We start from the raw sequence: 14560 nt of genomic DNA, 5'->3' as shown, positions 1-14560 counted from the left end.
ACTGCAACAGTAATACCCAGGGCACACCCACTATTAAGGCAGAACCTGAGAGAATACAAGCTGATCTAAGGTGGCTGGTTGTAAGCCTGTAGTCCTCAGGAATGCCCATGGCCACGCTGGTCCTACTTCAGAGCTTTGTCTGATGATCTAAAAATTTAAGGTGCAGATTTCAACTTTGCTCCATTTTAAAAGCACTCCAAACCCAGGATTTGCTGCAGTGACTCACTCTTTTACAGATGAAATTGAACACACTTTAAATGAGTTGTTGACAAATTTATCAAATTGTAAGTTTCCTCTCCCTTCAACATTTAATCCCATGGTCATTCAAAATCAAAGGGGAGAGAATGAAAAGGATTTAATATTGAGTTAGAAACCTTGTTAACGAAATGAACTTTCCTACTCTGGAAACACAGAAGAAGTTACTGCCTTTGGAGTCTGGAAGGTGGTTAATACTGTACATGTCATCTCCATGGAAGAAAATGAACGCTGAAATAAGGACATCTCACATCAGAAAACTTATTTCATCCTTCCCGGAGAAAAGAATACATTAAACTGAGCTGATATTCTTCAAAGCTGCTTTTGCAGCTGAAGGACATGGTGTTGCTTCAAATTGCGTTCCCGGTGCTGGAATAAGAGAATGATGGGAAAGTTCTTCTCCTCTTTAATTTCTATCATTTTATTTCCCTGAAAGTGCCACTTAATGAGTGAAAAGGCACAGTGGACTTACTCACGTAGGATGGGAACAGTCAGCTGGGTGGCAAATGTCCTATGCCTTTAGATCCGGGCTAAGACGTCCCTTTCCATTACCTTGCACTGCATGTTTCCACGTAGCGTAACTAATGCCACTGGGTAGAGCAGTCTTTGCAATGTCTGTCTCGCAAATTGGAGAAAAGGCTACGCCCTGTGATCACCTAATAAAGTAATAGCTCTGGGTACCGCAGAGCTGGGCAGATGCAGCTTTGGGGGAGGCTTCTTGGAAGTAACTCAGGGTTACCTGAGTTCAGACACATCTGTCATGGAAATTGCGGGGCTCTGGGAATTGAGCACAGGCAGATGAAGTTTGTAAGTAAAATGTAATAGGTAAGAGTTGGACTTTTGCTCTCTGCTGAGGCATCTGCTTTTTGTCAGCTAAATAGTTAGGTCACGGGAGTACTTTGCCCAACATTTTGGAGCCCCTGCCGTATTCACGTCCCACTCGTGCACATCAGGGCCCTGCACGAAAAACGTTTGTTTCTGGCTCCACTTTCTCCTTTTCCTGTTGGGCTCAGGCAGCCATCCTGGAGCTGGTATTTCCAGCCCAAATTTAAGTCTGCAGAGAATAGAACTTTCAAACTTCAGTCTATAGATCATGCCCTTCATCTTCCTACATGGCACAAATAAAACCTGTGTTAAAGGAGACCCCAAAGTGAATGCCTCTATTCAAGGCTAAATTATCAATAACACTCTGACCCAAGGCAATTCTCCCAATTTAACAGAGGGCAAAAACTGTCTCAGAGAAGATAAATAACCTGACTAAATAAGGTCACCTGGCAGGAACCCAACATCATTTTTTTCACTTTTAACCACTACAATATGCTGTCGCCCAAGTATGTAAATAAAGGAAATCAAATTTTCATTACACGGTAGTTTCCAAAGTGTGTAATGCAATAGAAAATAAGACCAGTGCGCCATTACGTCTGGAATGTAATATTTGGTTCTTGGTGAAGATATGTTTATTGTTCTGGCCAGTCAATATATGCTAGTTACAAGGAGGAGGAACCTCATTTGTATCAAAAACATCTCCACATGGATGCCCAGCTGCACTTTACTGCCATACCACCAAGTCAAGCTCATCATCTTTCCCATGCATGCTTTTTTTTTTTTTTTTTTTGCGGTACGCAGGCCTCTCACTGTTGTGGCCTCTCCCGTTGCGGAGCACAGGCTCCGGACGCGCAGGCTCAGCGGCCATGGCTCACGGGCCCAGCCGCTTCGCAGCATATGGGATCTTCGCGGACCGGGGCACGAACCAATGTCCCCTGCATCAGCAGGCGGACTCTCAACCACTGCGCCACCAGGGAAGCCCCCATGCATGCTCTTTTTCCTCCATCTACTATCTCAGTGACTAGAACCTTTCACCATTGTCATCCAAGCCAAAGATTTGGTGGTCCTCCTAGAGTCTTCCTTTTCACTAACTTCCTACAACAAATTAGTGTCCAAAGCATCTGCTGCCTTCAGTCTTAGTTGTCCCCAAATGGCTCCTCCTAATGTTGCCAGACATAAATTCTAAAATCCAAATCTTCCAGAAAGATTGTTTATTAATGGCTCCTTATTGTCTTCAAGTTAACATCAAGACTCTTCAATATCTTGCAGAAGTCTCTTCCTGATCCAGCCCCTGCCTATGTCTCCAGCCTCACCCTGCATCATTCTTAAATCACATTCAACCATCAGTCATAGAGATCTAGGTGTAGTTCTCAGAATGTGATGTGTTCTCTAGGCATTGGTGTCACTGCGTCAGCTGGGGAAGACATTGATTACCATGCTGACTGGGGAAGGAATACTCTGCAACCTCTCCCCTCCATCCTTAGGCTGGGTTATGTGCCCCTTCTCTGTGTTCCCATGGCAATCTGTGCCATTCCTGTGATGGTTCTTTTTTTTAAACTGAAGTACAGTTGCTTTACAGTATTGTGTTAGTTTAAGGTGTAGAGCATAGTGATTCAGTATTTTTGTGGATTTATTCCATCATAGGTTATTACAAGATAATGGGTGTAGTTCCCTGTGCTATACAATAAATCCTTCTTGTTTATCTATTTTATATATAGTATTTGTATCTATTATCCTGTATGTCTAATTTGTCCCTCCCTCTTCCCTCTCCTCTTTGGTAGCCACAAGTTTGTTTTCTATGTCTGTGAGTCTCATTCTGTTTTATATACACATTCATTTGTATTATATTTTAGATTCCACACATAAGTGATATCATATAGTATTTGTCTTTCTCTGTATGACTAATTTCACTCAGCATAATATTCTCTAGGTCCACCCACATGGTTGCAAATGGCAGAATTTCATTCTTTTTTTATGGCTGAGTAATATTCCAATGTGTGTCTGTGTGTGTGTGTGTGTGTGTGTGTGTGTATACACACACACACATATACCACATCTTCTTAAGTCAGTTTGTCTGTTGATGGGCATGGTTTGATTCCATGTCTTGCTATTGTAAATAGTGCTGCTGTGAACATTGGGGTGCATGTATCTTTTCGAATTAGTGTTTTCGTTTTTTCCAGATACATGCCCAGGAGTGAAACTGCTGGATCATATGGTAGTTCAACTTTAGTTTTTTAAGGAACCTCCATACTGTTTTTCATAGCGGCTGCACTGTCATGGTTCTTATCACACACACACACTGTATACTAGTTTCATTTTATTCAGTTGTTGCTCTATGACACCTCACTGACTGGTAGAGGGGATTATGTCTTTATCCCTAGCTTTTATCAAAGTGCCTGACATCTACAAACACACAGCAGAAATTCAATATATGTTTGCTGAGTGAATTTTTAAAAAATGAAAGGCAGTGAATGGAGAAAGGAAAACTATAATAGAGATTCACTGGGGATATGAGTCAAATACTATGTCAGTCAGAGACAGCAAACTTTATCTCTGTGAAGATGTTTCCAGAAACATTACCCGAGTCTTGCCTTGGAGGGCCTGGCCTTGAGAGACAAATGTGTTCTTCACTTTGCTCTCTTTGGGACAGGAATCCTGGTTGCCAGGTGGGAGGGATCCCAGATGCTCTGTGGTACTTAGCATCCTCTCTGCACCCTCACAGAGTGCTTCTCACATTCTCCCTTTTCTTGTGGTTGTGTTTCACTCATCCCTCTTTAACTGAAAGTTCCTTGAGGGCCGGAACTATTTCTGTCTCATGCTTACATTCTCCATGGGGCACAGCAGAATGCTTTTCATTTCTTAGGTCCTCTATAAATGTTTGTAGAATGAATGAAAGCATAACTAAAATTGAAAAATTACTCTAGATTTCTCTCTCAGGGCTGTTACCCCCTTGTAAAATATGTCAGCTTTAGAACTGGCAGGTTTTATTGTGTTTCAAGTGTTTTAAACGTAACCCAATAAAAAACCAAGTGAGCTCATCAGTTTCTTTTCTCATATTGAGCTTGCACATTGGTTTATTGATCAGGATGCTTAAGTCTTATCCCCACTGTTTATTAGTGTTTATAAGCCCCAGCTAAGAAGACCTCGCTGAGCCATTATATTGTTTTCTTATTGGAATTTTAAAGCTTCACTGGGTTTATTATCCAAATATACCATGACTGCTAAGGTGCTGGAGAGATAATGCCTATGTGAAATGATTCTTTAGCAACAGAAAGTCTTAGATTCTAATCTAATCAACTATGCACGATAACAAGACTTGAGGATTAAAGAGAGTTAGGAGCCAGCACTGAAAATAAATGCAATTAGACTATGAGCACTCCATCTACTTTCAGGGGGAAAATGTTTTCCCTTTTGCAAGTACTTTCACGGCCCATATAGTTTTTCAGAATGAAGTAGAACTTCATAAATGCTGCAGTCATCATTCTCACTCTGGTAGTTGCTTTGTAAATAGAAACAAACAGTGTCTCATCTGTGACAGTGCTTAGAGGGGGCTACTTTTTGTTAAAATGCAAATGTATAAAAACAACCAAATGTAAAAGAAATTATTTAACTTTACCCTACTTCGAGATAGATGGCTGCCTACCCTAATGTCACCAGGGAAATCAAATCTTTGATGGCTGTTCCCATGTTCATTTAGTTTAAAGGTGGATTTACAGTCCTTCCTTACGATGATATGTGCACTGTGAACATTTGGTAGAATAACGAACAAAAAGCTCATTCATTCATTCATTCATTCATGCATTCTTGAAATCAGTTCAAATATTCTGTGTAGGCACTATGTAGGCACTATGATAAGCGATAACTAAAATCCAAAAAGAACACTCCCTGCCTCTAAAGAATTCTTATTCAGGTTAGGCAGAGAGACGTGGAACAATACACTGCAACACATCAGGGCTATAATGGATCAATATACAAGATGCTAAGGGAACACAGAGAGGAAGAAAACTCAACCAAAGCTTCAAGGAGAAAATGGTACCTAAGTTGGGTTTTGCGCTTAGTAGCAGTTTTTCATACAGACACAGATGGGACAGGTGATCATGCCAGAGGGAACAGCACATGTGATCATAGAAGTATAAATGGAAATGGCATCTTGGTGGTTTGGCACAGTTGGAATACAAATTTCAGTAGTACTTGTGTGGAGTTTTGTTTTTGAATTCATGAAGGAACTTGAAAAATAGAATAATAGTGATAATGTTACCTCTAAGTTTGCTTCACCTAAAATTTCATTTAATCTGAGAGCATTTAAGCCTAATCACATTTGGCCACTGAATGCTTACAAGGCTGATTTCCATGAGTATATTCAATACTACACTGGGCATACCCTGGGGTCGTTGCATTAGCTGTAAGTGACACTGTCTGGGAAATGGTGGCAAGTCCTCTGGGAAAGAGCAGACATAGGGAGTCACTCACCTCGGAGCAGACTGTGGGGTCTGGTCCCTGACTCCCAAATTCTTTGCTGTGTTCTGAACTCTTGCTCCCTGAAAGAAGTAAGGACAATCACTTTTAGCTCTGCATTGTATTAGTAACCATTTAGCATACCATTAACATTTGAGGGTAGAGTATTGATTGCAACAATATATTTATATTTAACGTCAAGAGAGACTGGATGAGGAGAAAGAAATCATCTGAGCATTTTCAGAATTAATGTTTTTAAGAATCAAAATACACTGATGTATTGTTTCAAAGGATTGATACTTATTTCAAAAGCCATCTAAATCATTTCAAAGTAAGGTAAAATGACAGCTTCCTGTTCACTATCTCATCTATGTCTTTATTCAATATTTAAGCAATTAACTTTTAAGACACTGAAAACAGGAAAGGAGCAGACTAGAAATACCTGCTCTGTGTCCCCACTTTCCTGGAACAGAAATCACAGTTCTATCACATGCATACAGCCTGTTTTGTCCTTAGCTGAATATTTAGCTATTTTAAACTTCATAGTATTTATCAAGAAAATCTTTCCTTAAACAGTTTAAAGCAATTTCTGAACGAGGCATATGCATGTGGATCTCTGAAATATAAGAATTCTGCCTCAAAGTTTATAGTACAAAGATAACGCGATTTAGCAATGAAAAAGTCTTTGCAAATCTGTCAAGTTCATAAATATTCATTGTTCAGTTCCTAAGGGGAATGAGTTACTACATAGAATCAAACACCAGGGTATGGGGCTGAGTATAAATGGAGGAGAGTGTTAAAAAAAACCAAAACTCTCTCCCTGCTACTAAATTCTGATGGATGGGAAGGGAAGAAAGAAAAGGAGAAAAGAAAGAAAGAAAAAGAAAAGAGTATATTCTCTCAAGATGGACCAAATAAAGGAAAGCAAATAGGGAAAAGGGGATGTGTATGGCAAAAAAACAGATGGGAAGAAATTTAGGAATTGCAATTATGAAGTTTAAAAAACCTCTTTATTTTGAAGCAATTTTAGACTTAGAGAAAAGTTTACAAGCAGAACAGAGAGGTCACATACTTTACCCACCAGGTAAACTCCCTCTAATGTTAACCCTTCACTTAATCACAGTATGATGATCAAAACCAGGAAATGCTATTAGCTAAGCTGCATGTCTTATTCACATTTCCCCATTTCCCACCACTAATGTCCTCCTTTTCTATCCCAGAATCCAATCCAGGATCCCACACTGCATTTTGTCTTTGTATCTTCATGGTCTCCTCCAATCTGGGACAATTCGTCAGGCTTCCTTGGTCTTTCATGACCGTAATACTTGGGATGAGTACTGGTCATTGTTTTGCAGAATGTCTCTCAATTTGGGTTTGCCAGATGTCTCCTTATGATTAGACAGAAGATGTGTATTTTGGGCAAGAAAATCACAGAAGCGATGCTGTATCATCATATCATATAATGTCCAAACGTCTTGTCACCAGTGACATTAACTCTCATCACTTGGGTACGGTGGTGGCCACCAGATGTTTCCACTGTAAAGTCACCAGCTTTCTTTTTGTACTTCATAAATCTGTTGTGAGAGAAACTGTGAGACTATGCCCATAGCCTGCTTCTCTTCAAACTTGTGCTCACTGATTTTAGCCTCTATTGGTGCCTCTTGCCTGCATCAATACCACTGTAGTGTTTGTGAACTGGAATGCTTCTGTAAAGAAGAGTTATCCCTTCTCCCCAAACTATTTATGTATTCAAGTATTTATTTAAATCAGTATGGATTCATGGCTATTTATTTTATCCTATGAGTTATAATCCAACATTTTTATTATTAGTAACATTTTGTTGTTCAAATTGTTCCAGTTTTGGCCACAGGGAGCTCCTTCAGTTTGCTTCTCGTGTCCTGTTCATATAACCACCATCATTTTTGAGTACCTGTTTATTTTCTGGCACCTCAAAATGCTCCAGGCTCATCTTTCCTGTCTCAGCTGGGAATTAACCTCTTCTCCAAGAATCCCTGGCTTTTTTTTTTTTTTTGAATACATCTTTATTGGAGAATAATTGCTTCACAGCATGGTGTTGGTTTCTGTTGCACATCAAAGTGAAACAGCTGTATGCATACATACGTCTCCACGTGCCCTACCTCTTGAGCCTCCCTCCCACCCTCCCAGGTCATTGCAAAGCACTGAGCTGATCTCCCTGTGCTATGCTGCTGCTTCCCACTAGCTAACTATTTTACATTCGGTCGTGTATATATGTCGATGCTACTCTCACTTTGCCCCAGCTTGCCCCTCCCACCTCATGTCCTCAACTTCATTCTCTATGTCTACATCTTTATTCCTGCCCTGCAACTAGGTTCATCAGTACCATTCTTTTTCTTTAGATTCCATATATATGCATTAGCATATGGTATTTGTTTTTCTCTTTCTGACTTACTTCACTCTGTATGACAGGCTCTAGGGCCATCCACCTCACTACAAAAAACTCAATTTCATTTCTTTTTATGCCTGAGTAATGTTCCTTTGTATGTATGTGCCACATCTGCTTTATCCATTCATCTGTCGATGGACACTTAGGTTGCTTCCATGTCCTGGCTATTGTAAATACTGCTACCATGAACACTGTGGTACATGTCTCTTTTTGAATTATGGTTTTGTCAGGGTATATGCCCAGTAGTGGGATTGCTGAGTCATACGGTAGTTCTATTTTTAGTTTGTTAAGGAACCTCCATACTGTTTTCCATAGTGGTTGTATCAATTTACATTCCCACCAACAGTGCAAGAGGGTTCCCTTTTCTCCACACCCTCTCCAGCATTTATTGTTTCTAGATTTTTTGATAATGGCCATTCTGACTGGCGTGACGTGATACCTCATCATAGTTTTGATTTGCATTTCTCTAATGATTAGAGATGTCGAGCATCTTTTCATGTGCCTCTTGGCCAACTGTATGTCTTCCTTGGTGAAATGTCTATTTAGGTCTTTTGCCCATTTTTTAATTGGATTGTTTGTTTTTTTTTGATATTGAGCTCCATGCGCTGCCTGTATATTTTGGAGATTAATCCTTTGTCTGTTGTTTCATTTGCATATATTTTCTCCCATTCTGATGGTTGTCTTTTTCTCCTGTTTATGGTTTCCTTTGATGTGTAAAAGCTTTTAAGTTTAAATAAGTCCCGTTTGTTTACTTTTGCTTTTATTTCCGTTACTCTAGGAGGTGGGTCGAAAAAGATCTTGCTGTGGTTTATGTAAGAGTGTTTTTCCTATGCTTTCCTCTAAGAGTTTTATAGTGTCTGATCTTACATTTAGGTCTTTAATCCATTTGGAGTTTACTTTTTGTATGGTGTTAGGTAGTGTGCTAATTTCATTCTTTTACATGTAGCTGTCCAGTTTTCCCAGCACCACTTATTGAAGAGACTGTCTTTTCTCCATTGTATATTCTTGCCTCCTTTGTCATAAATTAGGTACCCACATGTGCATGGGTTTATCTTTGGGCATTCTATCCTGTTCCATAGATCTATATTTCTGTTTTTTGTGCCAACCATACTGTCTTGATTACTGTAGCTTTGTGGTATAATTTGAAGTTGGGGAGCCTGATGTCTCCAACTCCATTTTTTCTTTCTCAAGATTGCATTGGCTATTTGGGGTCTTTTGTGCTTCCATATGAATTGTAAAATTTTTTGTTCTAATTCTGTGAAGAATGCCATTGGTAGTTTGATAGGGACTGCATTGAATCCATAGATTGCTTTGGGTAGTAGAGTCATTTCCACAATATTGATTCTTCCAATCCAAGAACATGGTATATTTCTCCATCTGTTTATGTCATCTTTCATCTTTCATTTCTTTCATCAGTGTTTTATAGTTTTCTAAGTACAAGTCTTTTGCCTCCTTAGGCAGGTTTATTCCTAGGTATTCTATTTTTTTTGCTGCAATGGTAAATAGGAGTGTTTCCTTAATTTCTCTTTCTGATTTTTCGTTGTTGGTGTATAGGAATGCCAGAGATTTCTGTGCATTAATTTTGTATCCTGCAACCTTACCAAATTCATTGATTAGTCCTAGTAGTTTTCTGGCATCTTTAGGATTTTCTATGTATAGAATCATGTCATCTGCAAACAGTGACAGTTTTACTTCTTCTTTTCCAATTTGTATTCCTTTTATTTCTTTTTCTCCTCTGATTGCCGTGGCTAGGACTTACAAATTTATGTTGAATAAGAGTGGCGAGAGTGGACATCCTTGTCTTGTTCCTGATCTTAGTGAAAATGCTTTCAGTTTTTCACCATTGAGTATAATACTTGCTGTGGGTTTGTCATATGTGCTATGTTAACCTACCTTTATTATGTTGAGGTAGGTTCCCTCTATGCCCATTTTCTGAAGAAATTTTATTATAAATGGGTGTTAATTTTGTCAAAAGCATTTTCTGCATCTACTGAGATGATCATATGGTTTTTATTCCTTAATTTGTTAATATGGTGTATCACATTGATTGATTTGCATATATTGAAGAATTCTTGCATCCCTGGGATAAATCCCACTTGGTCATGGTGTATGATCCTTTTAATGTGCTATTGGATTCTGTTTACTAGTATTTTGTTCAGGATTTTTGCAACTATGTTCATCAGTGATATTGGTCTATAGTTTTCTCCTTTTTGTGATAGCTTATTCTGGTTTTGGTATCAAGGTGATGCTGGCTTTGTAGAATGAATTTGGGAGTGTTTCTCCCTCTGCAATTTTTGGGAAGAGTTTGAGAAGGATCAGTGTTAGCTCTTCTCTAAATGTATGATAGAACTCGCCTGTGAAGCCATCTGGTCCTGGACTTTTGTTTGTTGGAAGATTTTAACTTACAGTTTCAATTTCAGTGCTTGTGATAGGTCTGTTTATATTTTCTAATTCTTCCTGGTTCAGTCTTGGAAAATTGTACCTTTCCAAGAATTTGTCCATTTCTTCGTGCTTGTCCATTTTACTGGCATAGAGTTGTTTGTAGTAGTCTCTTATAATCTTTTGTATTTCTGTGGTGTCAGTTGTGATTTCTCCTTTCTCATTTCTAATTTTATTGATTTATGTCCTCTCCCTTTTTTTCTTGATGAGTGTGGTTTATCAATTTTGCTTATCTTCTCAGAGAGCCTGCTTTTAGTTTTATTGATCTTTGCTATTGTTTTCTTCGTTTCTATTTCATTTATTTCTGCTCTGATCTTTATGATTTCTTTCCTTCTACAGACTTTGAGTTTTCCTTGTTCTTCTTTCTCTAGCTGTTTTAAGTGTAGGGTTAGATTGTTTGAGATTTTTCTTGTTTCTTGAGGTGGGATTGAATTGCTATAAACTTCCCTCTTAGAACTGCTTTTGCTGTGTCCCATAGGTTTTGGGTAGTCGTGTTTTCATTGTCATTTGTTTCTATGTTTTTTTTAAGTTTCTTCTTTGATTTCTTCAGTGATCTCTTGATTTAGTAGCACACTGTTTAGCCTCCATGTATTTGTGTTTTTTACAGTTTTTTCCTGTAATGGATTTCCAATCTCACAGTGTTGTGGTCAGAAAAGATGCTTGATATGATTTCAATTTTCTTAAATTTTTCAAGGCTTGATTTGTGACCCAAGATGTGATCTATCCTGGAGAATGTTCCTTGTGCAGTTGAAAAGAAAGTGTATTCTGCCACTTTTGGGTGGAATGTTCTGTAAATATCAATTAAATCTATCTGGTCTAGGGCTTCCCTGGTGGCGCAGTGGTTGAGAGTCCGCCTGCCGATGCAGGGGACACGGGTTCGTGCCCCGGTCCGGGAGGATCCCACATGCCGCGGAGCGGCTGGACCCATGAGCCATGGCCGCTAAGCCTGCGTGTCTGGAGCCTGTGCTCCGCAACCAGAGAGGCCACAACAGTGAGAGGCCCGCGTACTGGTAAAAAAAAAAAAAAAAAAATCTATCTGGTCTATTGTGTCCTTTAAAGCTTGTGTTTCCTTATTTATTTTCATTTTGGATGATTTGTCTGTTGGTGTAAGTGGGGTGTTAAAGTCCCCTACTATTATTGTGTTACTGTCAATTTCTCCTTTCATGGTTATTAGCATTTGCCTTATGTACTGAGGTGCTCCTATGTTGGGTGCATAAACGTTTATAATTGTTATATATTCTTCTTGGATTGATCCTTCGATCATTATGTAGTGTCCCTCCTTACCTCTTGTATCAGTCTTTATTTTAAAGTCTATTTTATCTGATATGAGTATTGCTACTCCAGCTTTTGATTTCCATTTGCATGGAATATCTTTTTCCATCCCTTTACTTTCAGTCTGGATGTGTCCCTAGGTCTGAAGTGGGTCTCTTGTAGACAGCATATACATGGGTCTTCTTTTGTATCCATTCAGCCAGTCTGTGTCTTTTTGTTGGGGCATTTAATCCATTTACATTCAAGGTTATTATCGATATGTATGTTCCTATTACCATCTTCTTAATTGTTTTGGGTTTGTTTTTGTGGGTCTTTTTCTTCTGTTGTGTTTCCCCCCCAGAGAACTTTCTTTAGCATTTGTTGTAAAGCTGGTTTGGTGGTGCTGAATTCTCTTAGCTTTTGCTTGCCTGAAAAGCTTTTGATTTCTCCGTCAAATCTGAATGAGATCCCTGGTGGGTAGAGTAATCTTGGTTGTAGGTTTTTCTCTTTCATCACTTTAAGTATATCCTGCCACTCCCTTCTGGCCTGCAGAGTTTCTGCTGAAAACTCAGCCGATAACCTTATGGGGATTCCTTTGTATGTTATTTTTTGTTTTTCCCTTGCTGCTTTTAATATTTTTTCTTTGAATTTAATTTTTGTTAGTTTGATTAATATGTATCTTGGTGTGTTTTTCCTAGGGTTTATCTTGTATGGGACTCTCTGTGCTTCCTGGACTTGGATGACTATTTCCTTTCCCATGGTAGGGAAGTTTTCGACTATAATCTCTTCAAATATTTTCTCAGACACTTTCTTTTTCTCTTCTTCTTCTGGGACCCCTGTAATTCGAATGTTGGTTCATTTAGTGTAGTCCCAGAGGTCTCTGAGATTGTCTTCAATTCTCTTCATTTTTTTTCTTTATTCTGCTCCTTGGTAGTTATTTCCACCGTTTTGTCTTCCAGCTCACTTATTCGTTCTTCTGCCTCAGTTATTCTGTTATTGATTCCTCCTAGTGTATTTTTCATTTCAGTTATTGTGTTGTTCATCTCTGTTTGTTTGTTCTTTAGTTCTTCTAGATCTTTGTTCAACATTTCTTGTATTTTCTCAATCTGTGCCTCCATTCTATTTCTGAGATTCTGGATCATCTTTACTATCATTACTCTGAATTCTTTTTCAGGTAGATTGCCTATTTCCTCTTCATTTATTTGGTCTTGTAGGTTTTTACCTTGCTTCTTCATCTGTGACATATTTTTTTGCCATCTCATTTTATTTTTTTATGAGTGGAATTGTGTTCCTGTCTTACTGGTTGTTTTGCCTGAGGCTTGCAACACTGGAGTCTGTAGGCTACTGGATAGAGCTGGGTCTTGGTGATGAGATGAGGACCTCTGTGAAACCTCACTCTGATGAATATTCCGTGGGGTCTGAGGTTCTCTGTTAATCCATTGGTTTGGACTCACAGCTCCCACTGCAAGAGCTTCGGCCTGACCCCGGGCTCATGAACCAAGATCCCACAAGCCACATGGGATGGCAAACAAATAAAAAAATTTTAAAAATAACAATAACAAAGTAAAAACTAAAATTAGACTAGGAAACTAACAGATATGTTAGAAAGAATATAAAAATATAGATGAATCAACAACTGGAATGTACAACAGTACCACAATAATAACAAAAGAGGGGGGAGGGAAAAGAAAAAAAAGGGGGGGGAAGGCCTTGGCTGTGGAGGGCGGGGTCTAAGCAAGGGTGAGGTTTGGGTGGTGGGCAGGGTGTATACTTAAGACCTTCCGGGCTGGAAAAGGCCCTGGGGGCTGTGGGGGGGGGCTTAGTCTCAAGAAACAGAAGTGGCCAGGCGTGCCCCCCATCCCTGGTCTCAGAGGGCTGGGGACCTCACCTCGGAGCCTAGCAGGCTCCCTGGGCCCCAGTGGGCGGGGTAAACACCCTCCGTTCTTCTCCCGCTCCTCCTGGAGGGCACCTCCTGCATGCCTCTCCTGATCTCCCCAGCCTCAGAGGCACTGATCCTGTCTGGCCTCCACTTCTCCTCCCCTCTTATTCCCCCCACATCCTACCGGTACATTTGGGGGTTCCTCCTGTCTCCTTGGGCCTCAGGGTCTCCCACCAATGGCCAGCAGGCACCCTAGTTGTGGGGAGACGCTAACTTGGCGTCTTCCCACACCACCCGAATCCCTGGCTCTTTTTTTTTTTTTGTGGTACGTGGGCCTCTCACTGTTGTGGCCTCTCCCGTTGCAGAGCACAGGCTCCGGATGTGCAGGCTCAGCGGCCATGGCTCACAGGCCTAGCCGCTCCACGGCATGTGGGATCTTCCCGGACCGGGGCACGAACCCACGTCCCCTGCATCGGCAGGTGGACTCTCAACCACTGCGCCACCAGGGAAGCCCCTCCCTGGCTCTTTTTAATGGAGAATGATATTTAGAACTCAAGATCTGGACAGTGGGTATGCCCATTACTACTACTGGTGTGTAAATGCTTCTAGGTCTTCTCAGTGGGCTGAGCTAGTTGATTAGTGTAAACGTACTCAAACATCTATATTTTTTTCTACATCTATCTATATCTATGTGTGTGTGTATGTGTGTATGTGTCCATGCATTCAAGCTGACACTTCCAGTTCCAATCCAGTATCCCAGGGTTCATTCTAAATTCCAGGATTCTCCCTTTCCTTACTTGTAACTTCTTTCTCAGACAGTAAGAAACCTGACTCTCAATATTTACAATATACTTATTTGTTCAGTCCTACCAAAGACATTAACTAGTTTTAGAATCTCTAAATCGTATCCCTGTGAGAAATAGATTTACTAACTGGAGTATGGTATCTTTGTATAATTATTTTTGTCTTTAGTCTCATATTCCATTAAATAATTTCTAGAAAGATTTTTGCTTAAAAGGTTTCAAATAAAA

General features: G+C 39.8%; 1 protein-coding gene across 3 annotated transcripts in view; it reads right to left on the bottom strand.

The window, feature by feature from the left end:
- PREX2 (phosphatidylinositol-3,4,5-trisphosphate dependent Rac exchange factor 2) overlaps positions 1 to 14560 on the bottom strand; it is a 283316-nt gene that overhangs the window by 4815 nt on the left and 263941 nt on the right. For all 3 annotated transcript variants that reach the window (XM_081259019.1, XM_081259020.1, XM_081259023.1), the window contains one exon: positions 5551 to 5618. In XM_081259019.1, coding sequence (XP_081115145.1) covers positions 5551 to 5618 — 68 coding nt within the window. The remainder of the gene's footprint in view (positions 1 to 5550; positions 5619 to 14560) is intronic.

Source organism: Mesoplodon bidens, assembly GCF_964165515.1.
Source record: "Mesoplodon bidens genome assembly, chromosome: 16".
NCBI classification, from domain to species: domain Eukaryota; kingdom Metazoa; phylum Chordata; class Mammalia; order Artiodactyla; family Ziphiidae; genus Mesoplodon; species Mesoplodon bidens.
The sequence above is the reverse complement of the archived record's forward strand: the minus strand, read 5'-3'. Positions and strand labels throughout refer to the sequence as shown.